Consider the following 20,706-nt stretch of genomic DNA (forward strand, 5'->3'; position numbering starts at 1 on the left):
ATGTATGTAGACGGTTATTTCCCATTTATCCTGGCATATAACCGTCTACATTCAAAATTATTCCCAGTTTCTATATCAAAACACTGATAACCCATGCTGGTTTTACCACAGGTCATCTGTCCCACTTTCCACCTTGGCGGTTTACAATGGTGCATTAGTTGGGCTGATGCCCATCAGAGCTGCAGCCCCACCTAGTGACAGGCTGCAGCATCTTATATTCAACAGTTAACCAGCAATGTACAAGAATCAAATATTAACCATCAGGTTAAATAACTAGTATTTTCCATTGTCAACTGGTTGGGGGAGAAATGTTCTAAAATCATTTCGCTGATAGTTCCCACACATCTCTTGCTGTAAGAGAGTAAGTGTTTATTTACATATTTGTAAAGAACTTAAACTCCCCATACACACACCTGTCATCAGATGCTGGTATATGAACAGATGAGAAATGATAATATAGAAAAATATAATTATATGAATTAAGTCTTCATAGAAACTGTTGTCAAGTACTGTACATTAATTGATGCACTACATATGAATTATTATGGGTTTCGATGTAAATGTCAGGAAGCACTTCTTTAATGTCAAATGCATCTTTGTTTGAAATTTCAGTTCAACTGTGTCCTTGTAATATTTTTTTTTATTTAACTCAGAGTATAAAACAGTAAATAACTGACATACATTGCAATACAAATAAAATTAGCAAAAAGACAGACCATACTAAAGACTGCAGAATCAACTCTTGTCTAGTGAATGACTGTGGGAAATGTTGAAGTGGGTCTATTGGGCCGCAGCTATACGCAGAACATCAGAGGTGGAACATGATACTCAACATGTGTGTTGTAACTGGGCCCCAGTTCGGTCTCTAACAAGAACTTCAAAATGTACATATATTTCTAAGCAGAGCTTCAAAGATAATCCCATTTTGTTGTTGTTGGCTGATGGCACGCTCGATGACATATAGAAGTCCATCAAAAGCTGCGAGGAATCACTTTAAGACAAATTCATTAATTTTTTACTTTATGGACCAACAGCTCACGGCATTGTGTGGCGCTTTTATTTTACGGCCTGAAGGAGGAGCAATGTTTTGATTCATGAGGAGGGTGTGTACTGAATTCAAGCAGGATTCATCCTTCCCACGGAGGACTGCGTCGGCCGTCCACATCGGTCTCCACGTGGTACAGCATGTCAGCCAGTGTGTGCTCGATCACAGCTCCCCAGCCCATGTCACTCATCTGAGAGGAGGACAACAACTTCAGCTCAGTAGTGTAACTTTGAATGCAAAGTGATGCTAACACTGTCAAGCTGCTTTCAGACATGCACTGAACTCTGCCGACTTTCTCCGCCTCGGCCCCTAATATAAAGTGTGTAGAAAGTCAGGAGAATCCGATATGAGAACACAGTGGTTTACCCCTTGCTGGATTCACCGCATCTGTTTTTTTGTTGTTGTGTTGTGCTCTGAAAGGTGCCTATAAATAAAATGTATTATTATTTGTATAATCTTTGCAGAGAACCTCCGGCTGTGTTGCGCGTGTGTGAAAAGCGAAGTCCGGGTAAAGTCCAGACCCAATTCCCCAGACTTTACCCGCAGGTTATGTCTGAAAACAGCTTCAGTAACACTTCCACCTTAACAGTGGTCCAAACATAGCAATCCCTGCTGCTATTACTTTTCACCATTGCTTTTTCTTGTTTGTAATATTTTCTACAACAAAGCAACCAACTAAAGAGACAATATTCTGGTTTACATGAACACACGACATATTCAAATGAAAAGATATTAGAGCGGACATAGCCTGAGGTTTGTAAAGTCATCCACACAGAGGAAGTGATGGTCTCACCGGCTGATACTTGATGTCCTTTGGCGGATATTTGAAATGTGGCCCAAAATTGACTGAAACCTGAAAAGAGACAGAGGGGAACTTTAACTGGCTAGAAAATTAAGAGGGCATAGATTTCATGAGCACGCCTCGTGTACCGACCGTGCAGCTTTTGTAGAGCGAGATGGCAGGGAAGTAGATGCCTTCAAACAGGTTTTCAAAGGCGACACCTTGACTCACTCCATTTTTAAAGAATACCATCTGAAAAACAGGATCCACAAGTTAACAGAGGCCAATACTGCCAGCTTTTCTGACCTCATTTTATTTTGGAGGAGTTTTCTGACCCTGCTGGGAGTCGTTGACTTGAGACTTTTCTCTGCTTTGTCCACATAGTCCTTCTCCTCAAAGTACAGGTAGCTCTTGAACTTGATTAGCGCCTGTAATCAGAACGGAGCAAGAAAAGGTGTCAGACTAACAACCTGTAAACTGTTATTAGCTCTCATTATTTCTCAGTTGTTACCTTGTCCTTGTATGTATCTGGCAGAGCCTTAGCTGTCTCTGTGCCATCGGGCAGCTCTATGAAGAAGCCCAGCGTGTCTCCTTGACCGTATCCTGAGGAATAATGCTTTCCAATGGACTGATGAAACCGCGTACCCTTCTTACTGCGCCACGAGTAGCTGAACTTGTCATAACCCAGAGGGGCCTGCAGGTTACCTGTAAAATACAATCAAATAATTCACTATACTATTTCGAACAACACAACAAGCTTACGTTGACTTCAGCCATTTGTATCATTTAGAACAAATAAAATACGTTTCAAAGTCAGGTACCATCCATGTTTGGCTAGAATGCATTTACACCAAGCACCATGTAAAAAATGTTTGGAGTGAAAGCAGATTTCTGCAAAATGTGACTCACTCTAATGAAGGCACATTATATCACATGACTATTGTTATATATTAGGGAGCAATGTGAGTTAAACTGTAGGTCCACAATATTTCTAGTCTGTCTATTAAAATCTATAAAAATATGGGTCCATATCAACACTGAAACAGTCTTTTGGTTAATGTGATTACACTGCAGCTTGAAGAAAAAACAAAGAGGTCATTCTAGAGCAGGGGTGGGCAAACTTTTTGACTCACGGGCCACAATGGGTTCTAAAATTTGACAGAGGGGCCGGGCCAGGAACAGATGGATGGAGTGTTTGTGTGAACTAATATAAATGACATGTAAAAATCATTACATGAAAGGATTTGGCCTTTAACAGGTAGCAAAGCATTTATTTGCAAGGCAATTTAACAAATTGCACGAACATGAACAATACAAAAAAATGTCGTAACGTGACTGATCAAACATCATGAAAACATCTGAGGCCTGCGCCCAAACCAATTACCTCACTTGAACTTCTTTATTATCTACATTAACAGGTTAGAGCAGCCACGCAGGCTGTGTGTCGGAGATTTGGCTCCAACCTCGCTGCAGCAACACATCATCACTTTCAGTTTCAGTGGGAACAGTGTTGTTGATCTCCCATTTTTGCCAGTGCATCCAAGTCTGGAGTTATTTTGGTTGTGGCAATTCTCAGGATAGATCTGAGGTGCTGATCCGTTAACTTTGATCTGTGACAGGCTTTGTTGGCGTTCATGACGCTGAATGTCTGCTCACACACATAAGTCGAGCCAAACAAAGTCAGCATCTACTGTGCAGTCCTCCGGAGGTTTGGAAACGTGGCTCTGTTAAATAGACTCGACACCGAAACCATCGGTGCAGGGCGCGAGGCTGCGCTTCCGCGTCCTGTGTGAACCCGGCGTTACGCCGGGTTCACACAGGCTCCGATGCACCGATGGTTTCGGCGTCGAGTCTATTTTTTCTGCTTGCCGCGAGCGTATAGCGCCAGGAAACACACTGAAAAATGTACGGCCCCCGGGCCATATATTTGCCCATGTCTGTTCTAGAGTAAACAAGGACTGTGGATTTTGTTCCCCATCACTTACACTGAAGGTTCATCAGATCTTCTAATAACCAGTATGAACATGAATTACTACAGCTGGTATATTCTGTTTCAGTTTTCATATGGTCAGGTCCCCTGACTATTATTTTAGGAAGAATGTAAAGAAACAGAAACTTACTCTTTTAGGGTTTGCATTGGAGACGCTCTATGTGCTGAAGTTGTTTCAACACAGTGTCAAGTCAAACCTCGATATATTTTGTGCATCGACCAAAGTGTCTCTTATGCTGTGTCTCACTTTGTGTAATTACACATTCACACTTGCTGCAGTTTAGAGTGCGTTCACACTGAGCAGTACATCAACACGCAGTATTAGGAGTTCACTTGTCTGACCGGAGATCCTTTTTTTTTTTTAAACCAGCATTTTAAATAATTACATTACTATGGTCAGTTTAAATGCAGTAGAGATACACTGTGGTATAATCAGCTGAGAAAATAAGACTTTAAATGACTTGTTAGAAAATTAGAACTTAAATGTTGGGATTTCAACTCTGTCTGTCACAACCAGAGCGCAAAAGGCAAAGAGGTCTGTGAGAGGATGGAGCAGATACTGACCGAGCGGTTGAGACCAGCCAAGCCTAGCCGCCGTCTCTGGAGGCATGTCATCAACAGAAACCTCAAAGAACCAGGAGCCTTTCCGTATGCCGTGCGACGCTCGCACCATGGAGTAGCCCTTCTCTCCAGTCACTGTCAGACGGTCATCAGAGATCTTCAACTGAGGCGCTGCAACATGAACATGAGGAGTTTCGTACACATCAAATAAAAATGGATTCTGCAGAACAGCTTGATCACAAAAGAGTTAGCCTTTTGATTCACTGACATAAAATCTAAAACTGTACACTTTCTGAAATTTGACAAATAGCACAATTCATAAATTTCTGTTGTTTAGTGGGAACTGCACAGCGATACAATGACTTTGGAAGTCGTGGAATGTGAACTTGGCTTTACATAAATAATGTTGCTGGCTTTTAATGACATGTTGTTAATGAAATGTGTAACATGATAAAGCAATGGGCCTAAACAACTTGTTGGGTAAGATATCATCTCAAAATTTAGTGTTTGACTTCTAAGTACCTCTGTCATGTAAGGCCAGCAGCACCCTCTCATAGAGACAGGCTCTGTACAGATCACCAGGTATGGGTTTGCCAGCCCAGCAGTCCAGCTCGAGCTTCTCTGGGTCGGGAGCATGAGGGTCGGGTTCTGCCAGGATGTAACGGTATCCGTCTTTATTGAAGGGGTGCTCCAGTGGGTAACCATGAGGCGGCAGGCGCTGGGCCGAGAACAGAGGATCACTGTGATGAGGGAAGAAGAGAAATACAAGTTTATTTGAACTCTTCATTCATTTGGAAAACATTGTCTCCCTTGTGGAACAGTCTTGTGTTTTGTCTTTTGCTGGACTAATACTACATTGTTTGAAAGTCTCCTGACTCGATCTGCACACACAGTATCTTAGGACCCTCATATCACTGCAGCAGATATTTTTCATTGTGTAGCAGGTCAGCACACAAAAACAAACCACTTTCAGCCAAGATTCCAGTTAAGAAAATGCATCAGGCTTGTGCAAAAATATGAGGGTTTGTGGTAACAGGTTACAGGATGACTGGCAAAACTGAGTACTTTTATTTATTTATTTTTTCTTTTATTATGTACTGTTTTTGTTCTTATATATATATATATATATATATATATATATATCTCATCCCTCTGTGAAGGCTTGCAACTCTAAAGCTGCTTTTCATAGTGAGCATGTGGGGGCGTGTTGATGACATTCACAACATGCGATGGATGCAAAACTGAAAGAATACAAATATCTCAGGATAAAAAAAGAGAAGCCACACATGAAAAATATGTCAACTTGGAAAAACAACAAGAGTCAAGAGCTTTTGGTAGAGAGCCAAAGAAGAGGTTTGCTTCACAAACAAATGGAGTTCATGCATTCAAAGATCCTGGACAAGCACAACAGATCATTTGTGGATATCCCCAACGTGCGTGTGTGTGTGTTCGTGTCAGTGTTGACGGACAGATCTCATTACCTGCGGGTTCTCTTGGTTGCCCCGGCAGCTGTGCCCTCCTGTTGCTGCTGCTGTTTACGTTTAGCTCCTCTTCCTTTTCCTGGACCAGGGGCCAAAGCACCTTAAAAAACAAACCACAGATTACACTGCTGAACAGAAAGAGCTGGACCAACACAAACACACAAACTTACACAGTGAAAGCAGGTTATTAGGCGTTTGGTATACACGGGGAAATAGCAGGCACGAAAGGCAGGAATTAGTTTGCATGGCGTCTTCCAAACACTATCAGCCTCGTATGATCCCTCTTCAATTCAAACCTGCTAGACTGTTATGTCGGTGAGTAAAACCAGAGCCAAGTGCTGGGGTTTACTTCATCTTGCTTCCATGAATTACACTTGTTATATGGAAAAATAAATATAGTGTAGAAGAAGAGTCTAAAACTATTTCAGTGTTCCCTCTTACAAATGATCATCTACCCAGTAACAAAGACATCAAGACAAAGCACAGGCTAGTTCAGATACTACACACGTTAAAATATTTCACAAAATACTGTATCCATGTGGAAAACATCCACCAAGAAAAGTCTTTGGTAATAACTTACTCAATGTCCATTTGTCTGCATTTGGGTCAGTGCATTAACGTCACATGAAGTGATTGTATCATTCTTACCACCTACAAACATCTTAACATTGAAGTGTCAGGAGTAATTTTAGTTTAAAACATGTATTTAGGGTCTAAAACCTTATTTTGGATCTTACATGTAATGAAGTCCGATTACCTTTTAGTAGAATTATGTACATTTGAAACAAAAACCCACAGGAGAAGGAAGAGGATGAGGCTAATCAGCATTGGATGAAAGCCAACGGCACAAATAACAAAATGGCACTCTGCCCTCACGTGTGTCGTGGTGTGGAGGGCAGAGTGTCAATTCAGTGAGGAGTGGTCTTTTAGGGATTTCAGGGCTCATTAACAGCAAGCCGGAAGAGACGAGAAAGGTATGTTCACCGATCCAAAGTGGGGTGGGGGGGGGGGGGGGCGGCAAAGCTTTTGGGAGGGAGGCACCAAACAGACGCAGAGAGCAGACAGGGAGGTTACAACTGAACATGGATGAAGTTGCCCACAAGATGCTTGTTGAGGATCAGTTTAGGTCGAGTTTGGTTTGAATTGAGGGGAAAGAGCAAACTCAAGTCTGATTGGAACCTCAGGGCCAACTTCTATCCGGAGGGTTACAAGACAAAAAACACACTGATCGGTTCCAGATGCCAAAGTACCACATAGTCACCTGAGAAAGCAGATCCACCTGGAAAACAACACACAGAGTCACCATGGTCATCACATGTAACACTCTCTTGGGCTACATCCACACTAATACCTTTTAGCTTTAAAACTGCATTTTAAAACACTCACTCCATCCATATTAAAACGTGTGAAAAGGCAGCACATGTCCATTCACAAACACTGGTCATGTGCGTGCCGGTGTGAATAGGAAGCAGATTGTGTACTCTGAAGTTGGTTGCTTAGTTACAGAAAATACTACGAAAAAGAACAATGGTGAAAAGTAAGAGCGGGTTTTTCGTTTATTGAACCAACAACGAGGTGGAAATGTAAGTGACAGGAAGTGTGGCACTTCCAAACATCTAAATTTCTGCCCGTTCAGAGTAAAATGCAGACCTTGAGTTTTCACTCTAAGACAGAGCCAGCAGTATTTCTGAAGTTCTCCCTTTTAGGTGCTCGAACCTTCCGGAGTAGTGTGGATGACAGGCGTAAAAATAGCAACAGTGATGCATTTTAAGTCTGAAACATAGTAGTGTGGATGCAGACTTACTCTCATTTTGGGGGATTTATACTGGCTATTGTATTGGCTGTTGTATTATATTGTGAGGGTGCTTCCACACCTAACTTGTTTGGTTTATTTCTAACAAAGTTTGCAGTCTTTGTATATTTAGGGCAGCTTTTTGGTCTGTGGTGAAGACAAAACCAGACATGAGACGTCCTGAAAAGACAGATTTTGGTCAGCTTCCAAGTAGACCTTAACAGAGAGCAGGTGCTTTGTCCAGGTCCCTCAAAATATGAAAAGGAGTCATATTACAGAAAAAAAAACCTCTTTTTGGTTCTGTTTGTCATGATATATGATATATGATGATGTCCACTTACAGTCTTAGCCTGTGTGATCTTGACCGGACGCAAAAAGCAACACAGAATAACCTTTGGTCAACACCTAATGAAGGTACAGGTGTGGAAGCACCTTTAGATGTTATTGTGTCACATTCTTACCATTGAGTCCACCAGCTGTAGGAGCAGCAGTGGCCTGTTTCTGTGTGTCATATGAGGGTCCAATGGTTCCCAGGTCCTATAGAAGATTAACAGAGGCTAAAGTTATACATTAGATTTGGATACAAAATCCTTTGGTTTCTACAGCCCACTTCCCAACATAGTGCATTATACAGTATAAAGCAGCTGAGTGGTAAATACCTGGTCCAACAAGCCAAATTTTGGGTACTCCTCCTCTGGGTCTTTACTGCCGGGGTCAGGGTGTTCCTTCACTAGAAAGACATCTCGCTCTTTGCTCTAGAAAATAAACAAAAGTACCAATACTGAACTATAACAGTATTCATGCCATGTTGTTTTTAGTCCTTGTGGGAATGTCCTCTAACACTTAGAGGACATCACATAAATGACTCAAAAGTTGGATACTGCTAAACCACTAAAGCAAGGCCACATGCAAGAAAGAGTGAGACCACAACAGTTCTCCTAACTGGCTCCTCTACCATTGACTGATTTTTACATGAAGGTTTAGAAGCAGCATCTCTAAATTCTCTGTGTGCTGGATTGTGTTTCCCAGACTATACACCACAACATTACCATTGTTTTCACTATGTTGTTGGGCCAGGTGAGCTTCCCTGGTCTCTGACGGGTTGTCATGCACTCCCAGTACTTGTCAATGAATGGTATGATATCCTGCAACAGAGAATTACAAGAAACACAGACAAATAGTTCCATGAATGAAAAGTATTCACGGAGTAAATGACAAGTGTCCAACACACTAATATCAACACAATTCTACAATTCCAATTCTTTCTCTCGATGAACATAAAGTGAGGGGCAGCAATCAGTGGGTGAGTTCAACCTCAGTAACTGTGCAGATCTTTGTATTTCATGAAACAGCACCATATATTGTGTATGGTGTGGCTGTGTATACATACATAAATAATTAACTTAATTTACTACAAGGAAATAAATCAATAATATAATTTTATAGAAACAGAACTACCTGAATTTTGCCCTTTATGGTGAATTAATCTTTGTTTTTACACACATACAACACTTCAAGCCTTTATGTACAGATCTGGCCTCAGTTTGTGGCATAATCTGAAAATTACAATAATGAATGATGATTATTTTTTATAACCAATTAATCTGCTACTATTTTTATTTATTTATTATTTAATCTATGGAGGCAGCACGGTGGTTAGCACAGTTGCCAGTTCATTTAATATCAGTTCAATATCATGTGAATACCCTAATAAATTGTGCTTTAAAGTCAAGTTTATGTAAAAAGCTGTTTATTACATCTTGTCCAACTTGGGCACCACATCTTCACCTGCACATTCGCTGAAAATGTATTACACTCACCTTGTCTTTGGGGAACATGGTCTTTGGGTGCTCGTCTTGTGATCTGGATCTCCATGTGAGGTTTGCCAGGGCTGTGAGACACATCTCTTTCAGGTCTGAACACAAAAAGCAACATCAGCTTATAAGTGATTGAAAACACTAAGGATGGTAACAGTAATTGTAGGTCGTAACACACAAAACACCTACTTGCTTGTTTCCTCAGGAAGTATGTGTTACCACTGTGATGGCACACGTTGCAGTGAAACACATAATTAGTCATAAAGGGAAGACAGGTCCTGTAGAGGAGGAGATGAGCGAATTATTAAAACTGTCAGTGTGAAAGCACAGCTGCTGATGTTTCATTGAGCATTAACTGAATAACAGATTTACTATACATACGCAGTGTCGATGGCAAACGTGTCTGCAGTGAACCACTTCATACACAAGGCACACTGCAGCTCCACCTCCCCCAGCTGCCTCCCACTCTCCTCATCTCCTGATCCAGTCAGAGCATCAGCCGCCTCAGAGCCTTCCCCGGCTGCCTCCTGGGTCAAACACAACAACAGAGTATTTGTATTAAAGACATGAAGTGTACATATACATCAGTTTGCATCACATTTGAGCAGTCAGAAAAAAACTCCATGACACTGCCGTGTAACACAAAATACACATTTAAAAAAAGTCATAAAATATGAATATCTTGGGATATTACCATTCCCTCTTTGCCATTTGAAGATTCAGTATCCATGCTGATGGGTAGTTCCCCAAATGCAGCATCCCTGGAAGTCAGCAGAAAGATTACTCACATAACTAGACATGTATCCAGATACCTACAAAAGTTAACTTCATATCAACTAGTTAAATAAGTCCTGGAAGGTTTTTTGAAAAGTCTAAAAGAATAGAAGTGCAATAGATTCCGTGGCATCATGCTTCCAGTCAGAGAGGACAATGGACATACAATATAAAACGACACTAATTTCAACAGGATTTCAAGTTGGGGTTTTGTATTTGCCCCTTTTAATAACGCGGAAGGTCAAACCTTATTTCGGCACATGTCTAATGTCAACTTGTCTTCCCGTGTTGGTTAAAACTGACATTATTCAAAGGGAATCTCTCCTGAGCGGTTGTATCTTATTATCGGAGATCCGTTATCATCACATCCAAAGACAACCGGCAGACTGTGTAACACTGAAATGTCATATTTTATTATAGAGGTGTTTTCTCTCCATTAAGAGCTAGAGAGATCATCTGTAACATTGCATGGTTCAGCCGTTGAGTCGGTGCTTCGCCGACGTTAGCTAGCTAGCCTGTCTGCTACTAGCAGCTTGCATGGCTAAAAAACGCAACAGCATTTCTGCGGTTTGACGTCTCACAAACAATCGATGTCATGTCCTAGTCATCAGTGCCGGTAAAACCCTTGTGCAAGATTCAGACTTACCCTTCTCCACTCTCCGGCTCGGTTGTAGCAGCGTTACCCGCCTCAACCTCAGACGCCATGTTTCAAATCAATGAAAACAAAAAAACATCGCGAGAGACGATTGAGACAAGCACTTCCGGTCGTGGTGCCACGTAACAGCGACACTACAGGTTCAAAGGTGAACTGCACTTAATCATACATACAAGGAATTTGAGTCCGATTTCTTGTGGCTGTTAATGTGCCTACACACAGCACCAGTAATAATGTTCAGCAAGATACACATGGAGAGAAACAACAAAGACCAAGAGGCTATGATAAACAAAACATGGACAGGACTGTAACTGTGTGTGTTAATAGAGTTATTCGATTTTTACTCAAATCACTGGCCTTCTAATGGAGGGTGCAATTTTACAACATGTTATTTGTCTATGCTCTTGAGAACATTCAGAAGAAAGTTCACTCTTTGCTGAAAAGGGATTTAATGTGTTCTCCTGTGATGTTTTCCTCAGTTTACTCTCGTCAAACTGAAGATGAGAGTTGCGCTTGGTAGAGAGAAAACTACAATGTTGATGTGTAAGAGTGGAAGCCAGGGATTTTGCTTGGTGGAAGCTGGGTGCTGAGGATTCATGGGGGAATCCACTCGTACAGCATTTTCCTCACAGAGTGATTTAGAGGACATCACATAAAAAATTCCATCATCCTTCCTTGTTTTGAATTTATTGTATTCCCTCTATTTTTGTCAAAGTCTTATCTAACTGTATCTGCTTTATTTAATATATTAATATGGAATCAAATTCATTTTAACCTGTAAAGTTTGTTTTCACTTTCATCTGCTGAATCTGAGGTTACCACAAGCATGGTTTTAAAATTGTCACAACTAGCTATGAGCCAATGAGAGACCAACATTTGAATAACCACAATATAAAAGTAGCTATTGTTAAATATTTTTTTTCATACAATCATGTTTCAATATTATTCAATTTCATTTTGGATAAATTTGAGTTCCTATCTGGACATTCAACTGCAACATGTGGAAATCTTTTTCATCACTTCTTCACACACTTTGCTTGAATATAACACAGAAATGTTTTTAAAAAAGAGAAAAGGGAGAGATCCAGTGTGTTCATCATTGTCCTGACATTAACATCCACCAGGTTTTTGGATGTCCAAACGTCTCCTTTACTTTTACTGTTTCCATTCACTGATTAGAGTCAAAGGGCAGTGCACTGTAAAAAGCTTTGTGGTGACACGAGACCACCCCACACACTTTCTGAAAGTCAAACGTTATTTAGACATTTGTAGGGGCCATTTCAGAGCATGTAAAGATGAGTTGAGCACAAAGGCAAGTGTGCCAGAGGACATATCACAAAAGAGCTTGGGGAATGCTAAGAACACCCCTGGGTGCTTCAATAAATGCCTTCAAGCCATTGTTAGGGAGATAATAGCTGTGTTTTCTCCTCCCCTTTCGTCTTGCAATGGAAACACATCTGTGATGTTGGGATAGTGTGTGTGACGCACCCTGTGAATTGGTGAAGTAATCAGATCCTTGTTTTTGACTTCTTTTGACTTCATATTTTGTACAAAGAAATATATTTGATTGTCTTTTTCTTACTTGATATGATTTATATAAAGATATTTCCAGGTCTGATCTAAAACTTGGATTTTTTTTTTTTTTTTTATGATCGGGCCGCCATCTTGCCACTATAGTTCATCTCATTCTAAAGATGCTTTTAAATTCTACTGATAAATGCCTCCTGCATAACTGGCTTTCAGGTGTCCCTCAATTTTTCTAAAATGCTGCACATAATATTGTATATCAGTGACAGGGCATTTCTACTTCTTCTTTTAATATTTGCACTCCCCACCAGTTCATGCAGAGAGGGTATATTTGTACACACAGCACAAAAAAACCCACTTTTATTTCTAACACTAATCTAACGCTATGTCTTCCCACTCAAAATATGAGGTATGATGACAGGAGGGAGAAAAAGTCATGTTAGAATAAATTACATGAGGTTCCAGATCATGTTCTAACATAATTTCTACCTCACTTATATTCTGTGTCTTACTTCACCCCTCCACTCCACAATGTATCCCTCCTCATCATCACCAAATCATCGCTCCATCAGTCCCCCCCCCCTCCGACTCTATCCATTTCCCCCTGTCCTCTGGAACAAAGCCCAGGGTCAGAGAGGGTCAAGCTTACTGGTGACATCTGCTAATTGTCCTGATGGGCCGCCCTCTCTTGTCCCTTCAATGCCAGTCTCACTGTAGGTGTCTGGAGCTGTGACATACAGGCAGCTGCCACCTTTATGACTTATACCTCCATAAGATCATTTACTCCCCCCCGACTCCAACCCCCGCGGATCCCCCTTCACTTTGTGAGGAATGGTGATGGGGTGTATTAGGAAACTATATCTGATAATGTGTGTTTAAAGATGGGACTGTTTAGGGTTAATGAAGCCACTGGAGGCAGATAACCAACAAAGCAGGACCCATGTAAACATTAAACTGTATAACATGATGTGTGATTTACATATTTAAATCACTTCTTAAAACCCATTTTTATGTGATGTTGTGTTTTACTGGCTTATTATTGTTTTCTTTTCACCTTTACATTACTGCTTTTATGTGTTCAAGTTTCCATGTGACATAGCTCTATATTTATTCATTTAATTTGAACACTACCCTGTTTCCGACCTTAACATGGTTGTCTGGCCTCCATGTCACATCCTGCTGATTTCTCTTATATTTCGTTTTCTTGCTTTGTGCTCAAAGTACTTTGTAAACTCTGTTTCTAAAAAGTGCTGTATAAATGTTTTAAATTTATTTATTATTTATTTATATGCCTGTAAAGCGTCCTCTATTGATTGACACTGAAATAGTTAAATTCTGTATTAAACTCAGTCATCCTGGCTGATCCACAGATTCACTCATTCAGCTCACTTAGGTTGGAGAGATGCTCTTATTGTCTGACAGTATTGCACATGCTCTGTATTATGTTGTTGAAGCTCTTTATTGAAGCCCCTTGAGAACTGGAATACTAATTGTACAAACAGGGACTCCACTCATTAGAACTAACCTGAGCCGGACTGATTTTGTGTCTTTGGAAAATTTGCGACCTCCACATAAATTCCAAATACAGCTCTGTGGATATTTATTTTAGAAACTGGGGAATTGGAGTGGAAATAAATCCAATATCGCCTCTTTATTCGTTTCTTTCTCTTCTTAACACATTGAATAAAACCTCTCAGTCTACAGTCACACAGACATGACAAACAATTCACTTTCATTCTGATGATTCAGAATAGAAGATTTAGTGTAGCAATATTTCTCAAAATTTAATTATTATAAATAAAAGAAAATTGAGCTTTAAATTGGTTGTTTTGAACCTGGACATATTTAGATTTGAACAATCTTCCATATATTTGAGAAAACACTGCTATATGTTGGAGGTTTTGCTCGATGAATGACTTCAAATCAATTCAAACTGATAGACTAAGTGTTTAAGGACTGTAAAATAATCAGTGGAAAGGTCTTGTGTAAAATCGTCAACAGTAATGGAATTTTTAAATGTGATTTATGTCATTTCTCAGCCAGTGTGAAGTGGCTACAAAGATCAGATGGTCAATAGCGCTCATAAAGTTGTTAGTGGGCTTCTAATTAAACCTACGCGCTTTGTGAGGAGTCCACGGGACAAATGGAAACAGTGGAAACGGGGACACAAGGGGGAGAAGGCGCAAACTTTCCCCTTTGATGAGTCCATCAATTAGCATCACAACCAGCGTTCACGTGTCCTACCAGCGTAAAATCTCACATTCGCAAATAATGACAAGCCAAAGCACAATGAGGAACACGGAGGGGAATAAAGGGGGCACATTTTAACCAGATGCCCGGTAATAAATAACAGGCTCGGTGCCCCCCTCTCTCTCTCCAGCTGAGAGCGGACATTTACATTTTGAAGTGCCGGCACGGGGGTCCACCAGGGGCCGGAGCGTGTCCCGCAGGAATGACAGGGGCCACAATTGTTCGTGCGGGACGCGTTGCTTTATTTTGAATGAAATGTAAATTCGCAAGCGCTCCGGCGGCGTGTGCGCAGACTGGAGCCCATATAAACATCTGGGGGAGCGCATGCACAGCCACACGCGTCCTCGTCGGTCCTCCGCCGAAATGCAGCCAGTTGCAGCCAAACTACCGCTCGTGCACAGAACACCTTTTTCTGTGGAGGATATTTTGGACCCCACGAAATTTACAAGGAAATTATTCAGTTCTGAAGATGCAGCAGCTACAGGTGAGAGTCAAACTCAGCATGTGTGTGTGCTGAGTGGAGATAACTCACAAACCCTTCTCCTTTTTTAAAAGATATATTTTTTTAAGTACTTTTCATAATGAATGTGTTTTATTTTAGGAGCCTCTACAAAAAGAGATGAACCCAGAGAGAGGCAGCAGCCCCCGGCAGGTGAGAGCTGCAGCCCGGAGGATGGGGCGCTGAGTCCGGGGAAGCTCGACGAGTCCAAGGCAAAAAAGAGCCGACGCATCCGCACCGCGTTCAGCCTGGAGCAGCTGCAGGTCCTGGAGCGCAGCTTCCACCGGTGCCACTACCTGTCGGTGCTGGAGCGACACACCATCGCCTCGGCCCTCCGCCTCTCAGAGACCCAGGTGAAGATCTGGTTTCAGAACAGACGCACCAAGTGGAAGAAGGAGCGTGTGCAGGGCAGCGAGCCGGAGGAGGAGCGCGGCTTCTCGGCGTCCTTCACCTCCCACCCTGCTCTGTGCTCCTGTCCCGGCTGCAGACCGCTGCTCTGCCGCCACCTGCAGCTCCCTGCGCCGCTGCTGCCGCTGCCGCTGCTGCCCCATCACCTCTACTACATGTAGACCTGCACTGAGGGACTGAGCTCCACACAAAGTGGCACTGAGAGCTTACAGTGCACAGGACTGAGATTAATGTCAATACATACAAATGTTTAATATTTTATAATGTAATTATACTATAACTTATTTTGATAAACGCTTTTATATTGATTCATTGGATCCTTGTTTTATTTAAAATGACTTGACTCTGTATTCCCTGAAAGTTTAACGCTCACCAGAGAAAATGATAAAAGATCAAATGGACTCTGTTGACTCTTAGATTATGATTTAGCTTTATATAACAATACTGTGGATTTACATGTAGACCTTGTAGCCTTATTCATTCAGCTATGAACAGCAACATGTTCAGATATATTATGATGTAAAACTATGACCAGGTCAATGTTTTGACCTAATAATGGTCGCAGGGACATGTTATGGTTGAAAGGGGCAAAAGTTGTGCGGTAAAGTGGTTTCTTCCATCTGATGTTGAGGACCGGGAGAGTGAGGGAGTAGATTTTTAAAAAACTGTAAAGACAACAAAAATACTGTCAAATTGGACAAAAGAACCTCAGTGATAAGTAATAACCTTCAATACAAGGCAATGCATCCTAATATTACTTTTAAAATATCAGAGAAAAACAATACAAAATTGATTCAATAGAATAAGATAATTAAAAAGTAATGGGGGGTTAAAAGCTGCATCACCAAAGGTTTATAAGTCATGGACTCATGCCAAACCTGAGAGGGCAGATGTTGGTGCAAGACCACGAAGTGCTTTTAAAACCAAGTAAAATAATTTTAACATCAGTTTTTAAAATGGAGAGGTGGTCAATTAATCCTCTCCTTCTTATCCTGACCAGAACTCAGGCTGCAGACTTCTGGATCGGCTGCAGCTGGTTTATGACATTTTCTGGGTATATACCAGAAAACAGAGCACCACAGTGCAGTTTGTGAGTGTCAGTTAGAGACCAAACGTTCCTCATCCATTCAGACTCAGATATCTGAGTCTGAATGGAGTGTCGGGTGGAAGGTAGGAACAACAGAGAATGACATGTGGTCATACAAGTCAGTGTAGAGTGCTGTTAAGCAGATGCAGAGAGCAGAAATGTGGTACTAATCTCCATTTTATGACTAAAAGACACAACATCCTGCAGAGGTTTCACACAGCATGTGTCTACGGCCATGCTACAGCACTTAGACAACAAGCTGATTACAAAGTTGATCACCTTCCACATCTCAGCTATGATGCTTTGGTGCAAAAAAAAACTTGTTACCACCTGTTTGCAGTCAAAATGACACCTGCAAATAATTGTTTTATCAGGGCTTCTGTGAAGAAATTATGACCATGGATTTATATTTATTGAAAAGAGCTCTTTGCTGCTATTACATCTTCAATCAGATATAACAGGACATGAAAAACAAAACACAGTGCACAGATGTAATTTAATGAGGGGGGGGGGGGGGGGGGGGGGGGGGGGGGGTGGTGTGTGAAGGATATTTGAATATTTTCATGGTCATTAAATTGGAGAAACACTGCCATCCATCATTCAAAGTAATATGGCCAAAATCATCAAAACTAACACAAACACTTAGCAGGCAGCTGAATTATCAAAAAAAAACATGCTTTATACAAATACATAAATACAAAACTTTTCTAAAATGTTTCCCCCCGGTTTCTTTGCAACATAGTGGAAATGTTATGATTGACAGAGGTTTTGAAACAAGATAAGGCACCAAAAAAATGTTCTAAAGAAACTCAAAACATTTGAATTAGTCCTTTTCATACATGGTGTCATTTCCTCTTTCCCTCGAATTTAGCCAGAACAGGTCAAACTGTCTCTCAGCCAAAGATGGAGGATATTTAATGTTACTTGCTGCCATCCTGCAGAGGCCTTGAAGGAATTTACCCATATTCATGTATCAGCACTGTCACTTGAGAGTGAGAAGGTTCTGGGTTCAAACCTGCCGGCCAACCAGACCTTGTCTGTGTGGAATTTGTTCTGTCAGGCCACTCTGATTTCCTCCCACTGTCCAAACACATACAGTTTAGGCTGTAAGTTTAGGTTAATTGTTGAATTGCCCATAGGTGTTGATGTGAGCATGAATGGTTGGTCGTCTATATATAACTTTTCAATTTTTCTCTTGTCTCTTTTATAACAGGGTAATCCATTTATGACATCTGTGTTAATTGTTTAAAATGTACATTATTTATATTTGTCATTACAGGCAGAGCCTTCACAAAATGCAGGGCCACCCGAGGTGGGGATTCACTGAGTGATCCAACGTCTTACTTGGAACTGTTGTTCTGATGATGTTTTCCATTTATGAAAAAAGAAAAGTAATCATTTTGTATTGCCTGTATTTGTTCATGATTTTATTCACTTTATTATTGTATCAAATATAGTAAATGATGAAAGTCACAACCAAAATAACTATTCAGGAAGAACTTGTGTTGGTTCAGGACCTGTTCAAAGCACGGCATCTTATAAAAAGATGTGTGTGGCGCTGTTGAGCTGTTCATGGTGTGTGCATGTGTTAGTTTTGTAATATCACACACAGAGGGGACAGCAGAGAAACCTTTATGGAGTCAGGAAAGTGAAAAAGTCAATAAATGTGACCATGACTCGGGGAGGAAGGAATAGTCCATTTGACAGAGCACTGCAGTCTCTTGTGGCCAAAATGAGTACGACAACAACAAACAAATGATGTGAATTTGCCTCATAAAGTTACTAATTAGCACTGAGGACAAATTATAACTGAGGCAAAGGTGAATCTTGTTAGATTGTTAAGCAAATAAAGTTGTAGTTACAGTTTCAGTGTAAATGTCAGTGCAATCCGTCCAATAGTTGTTGACACAAATCACAAATCACAAATGTGAACCTCAGGGTGGCTCTAGAGAAAAGGTCACAGGAACTCTTAAGCCTAAAGGATTTTCTGAGGAAACTGAATCTACCCAGAAGTTGCTGAGATATTTTCAGTCTGAACAAAAGCCATCCTGATGTCCATAAATTAGCATGGCACAGAAACATTCAGTTATTACATAAAAAAACAGAGGTTCATATGTATAGTATCAAATATCTCTTCTGTTGCATGTTCTGCTCTGCCAAATGAAACACACACAGACACACACGCACACACACACACACGCACGCACGCACGCACGCACGCACACACACACACACACACACACACACACACACACACACACACACACACACATGCTCCTGAGCACATCTGTATGCAATTTAGCACATGCTATTATCTTCAGATGTCAGGGGGTTTTAACTCTCAAGACAAATCAATGAAATATTTGGTTTTACAGTTTTTCTCGATTGCTTAAGCACGATTTTGAAAACAGGGCACAGTTTTTCAAAACACTACACACAATTAGCACAACCACACACCCAATTAGCAGAACACCTCAGATCCTTTGCAAAATGAAACACATGTAAAAAGTGATTATTGATTAGAGTACTGTAAGTACCCAGAGAAAGTGCAGATATACAATAAATTCACCAAACACTACACAAGACCAATGCTGCAGACTGATGAAAATATAATTTATTTCTCTCCATATACCCAAATCAGTCGACATGTCAACATGGAGAATCACAACAAAACATGTCCCAGTTTTCATGCTACTACAGTAGTGTGCATAACACTGTAAGCTCAGCAAATATCAGACAAACAGAAAATTCTGTATCCAGGACAGGTTACAATGACAGTAAAAAAAAAGAACAAAAAAAAAGATCTGAAAGAAACTGAAAATACGTTACAGAAAATACTAGACATTATCTCTTCGCCTAGCTGGATCTGGCCAGAGAATTTCATCAACATCACAGGCGATAACCTCATTGGCAAGGCAACGTGGGAAGAACCGTCTTGAATGTCGAATCCATCCTTGCACAGCTGCGGCGTCGATTTGGTCACAGGCCTCCTCCATGGCCTGAATGAGGGGTACCTGAGCCTGGGGCCGGAGACCGTGAACCCTCCTACGCAATGCCGAGAAAAACTCTTTGATTGGGTTTAGAAATGGAGAGTATGGTGGAAGGTATAGTACTGTAAACTGTGGATGGTGTTGAAACCAGTTCTGGACCAGAGCAGAGCGGTGGAATGACACATTGTCCCAGATGACAATGTATTGCATCTGGTGCATGTGGTTTACTGCTGTGACGATGTTGTGCAATCAGTCCAAAAATGTGAGAATGTGAGGTGTGTTGTAAAGGCCCATATTGGCATGACGGAGGAGGACCCCATTCTGTGTAATGGCAGCGCAAAGGGTGATGTTACCCCCACGTTGCCCTGGGACATTGATTATAGCCCATTTGACAGTCAGTGCTTTGGAATTGCAAGGAAGTGACATCTTGATATACTTCTGTGTCTAATGTATACAAGTGTGTTTAGTGTTTTGCAAATCACTGTGTGTATTGTTTTGCAAAAAGTGTGAAGCTGACATTGTGCTTATAGTGGTGCAGAGCTGGGCCGATGTTTTGCTTCTTGAGTGTAAGGTTTTGATAATTGTGTAATACTTTTGATTTTAGTGTTTATGCAATCGAAAAAAACTGTAATAAACCATTGAAAAACTGTGATTTAGAAAACAAAGGAGCTTAAAAACCAGGGAAAAATTTACATTGATAACATGAAATGTTGTGTGACTATTGTCTGATGATGAGATTTTCACCTGACAGGCTGGTTAGAGAGAAACTGATCTGAGACCCCCTCCATCGGTGAGGTATTGGAAACAGATGGAGACAAAAAAAAACAACAAAGAAGATGACTGGACAAGATGGAGGACACACACACACACACACACACACACACACACACACACACACACACACACACACACACACACACACACACACACAGTTCTGTAAAAAGCAAAGCCAAAACTGTGAGCGTGAGCAGGGAAATGAGTCATAATCAAATCGAAACAAAGGAAGATTGTTTCCATGGTTCATAATAAAACACTAATCATCTGGCTGA

The 20,706-nt window shown here is 41.0% G+C and overlaps 2 protein-coding genes across 3 annotated transcripts; one reads left to right on the forward strand and one right to left on the reverse strand.

Annotated features, from left to right (window-relative positions):
• Positions 1 to 622: 622 nt before the first annotated feature.
• Positions 623 to 10,981, reverse strand: ash2l (ash2 like, histone lysine methyltransferase complex subunit). 2 transcript variants are annotated; one of them, XM_034602789.1, is made up of 17 exons: positions 10,888 to 10,981; positions 10,162 to 10,228; positions 9,849 to 9,994; positions 9,657 to 9,745; positions 9,471 to 9,565; positions 8,700 to 8,795; positions 8,310 to 8,405; positions 8,112 to 8,187; positions 7,120 to 7,137; positions 5,859 to 5,958; positions 4,900 to 5,117; positions 4,381 to 4,548; positions 2,338 to 2,531; positions 2,162 to 2,254; positions 1,980 to 2,078; positions 1,839 to 1,898; positions 623 to 1,235 (listed from the first exon to the last, which is right to left on the reverse strand). In XM_034602789.1, the coding sequence occupies exons 1-17, from the start codon at positions 10,944 to 10,946 to the stop codon at positions 1,128 to 1,130; spliced, it is 1,782 nt and encodes a 593-aa protein (XP_034458680.1). In that variant the 5' UTR covers positions 10,947 to 10,981; the 3' UTR covers positions 623 to 1,127. The 2 variants fall into 2 exon arrangements, with proteins under 2 accessions (XP_034458680.1, XP_034458681.1); XM_034602790.1 differs by lacking the exon at positions 7,120 to 7,137 and having other exon boundaries at positions 932 to 1,235.
• A 3,884-nt stretch (positions 10,982 to 14,865) lies between these two features.
• pnx (posterior neuron-specific homeobox) lies at positions 14,866 to 15,741 on the forward strand. Its single transcript, XM_034603167.1, has 2 exons — positions 14,866 to 15,157; positions 15,275 to 15,741. Exons 1-2 carry the CDS (start codon positions 14,998 to 15,000, stop codon positions 15,739 to 15,741), a joined length of 627 nt encoding a protein of 208 aa, XP_034459058.1. The 5' UTR covers positions 14,866 to 14,997.
• The last annotated feature ends 4,965 nt before the right edge of the window (positions 15,742 to 20,706 follow it).

The sequence above is a fragment of the Hippoglossus hippoglossus genome, chromosome 12, assembly GCF_009819705.1.
Source record: "Hippoglossus hippoglossus isolate fHipHip1 chromosome 12, fHipHip1.pri, whole genome shotgun sequence".
Classification (NCBI taxonomy): domain Eukaryota; kingdom Metazoa; phylum Chordata; class Actinopteri; order Pleuronectiformes; family Pleuronectidae; genus Hippoglossus; species Hippoglossus hippoglossus.

Coding starts and splice junctions, on each gene's coding strand:
- ash2l (XM_034602789.1), bottom strand. CDS start 10,946: ATGGCGTCTGAGGTTGAGGCGGGTAACGCTGCTACAACCGAGCCGGAG. Junction 10,229..10,887: donor GAGCCGGAGAGTGGAGAAGG/GTAAGTCTGAAT, acceptor GCTGACTTCCAG/GGATGCTGCATTTGGGGAAC. Junction 8,406..8,699: donor ACAACATAGTGAAAACAATG/GTAATGTTGTGG, acceptor TTTATTTTCTAG/AGCAAAGAGCGAGATGTCTT.
- pnx (XM_034603167.1), top strand. CDS start 14,998: ATGCACAGCCACACGCGTCCTCGTCGGTCCTCCGCCGAAATGCAGCCA. Junction 15,158..15,274: donor TGAAGATGCAGCAGCTACAG/GTGAGAGTCAAA, acceptor GTTTTATTTTAG/GAGCCTCTACAAAAAGAGAT.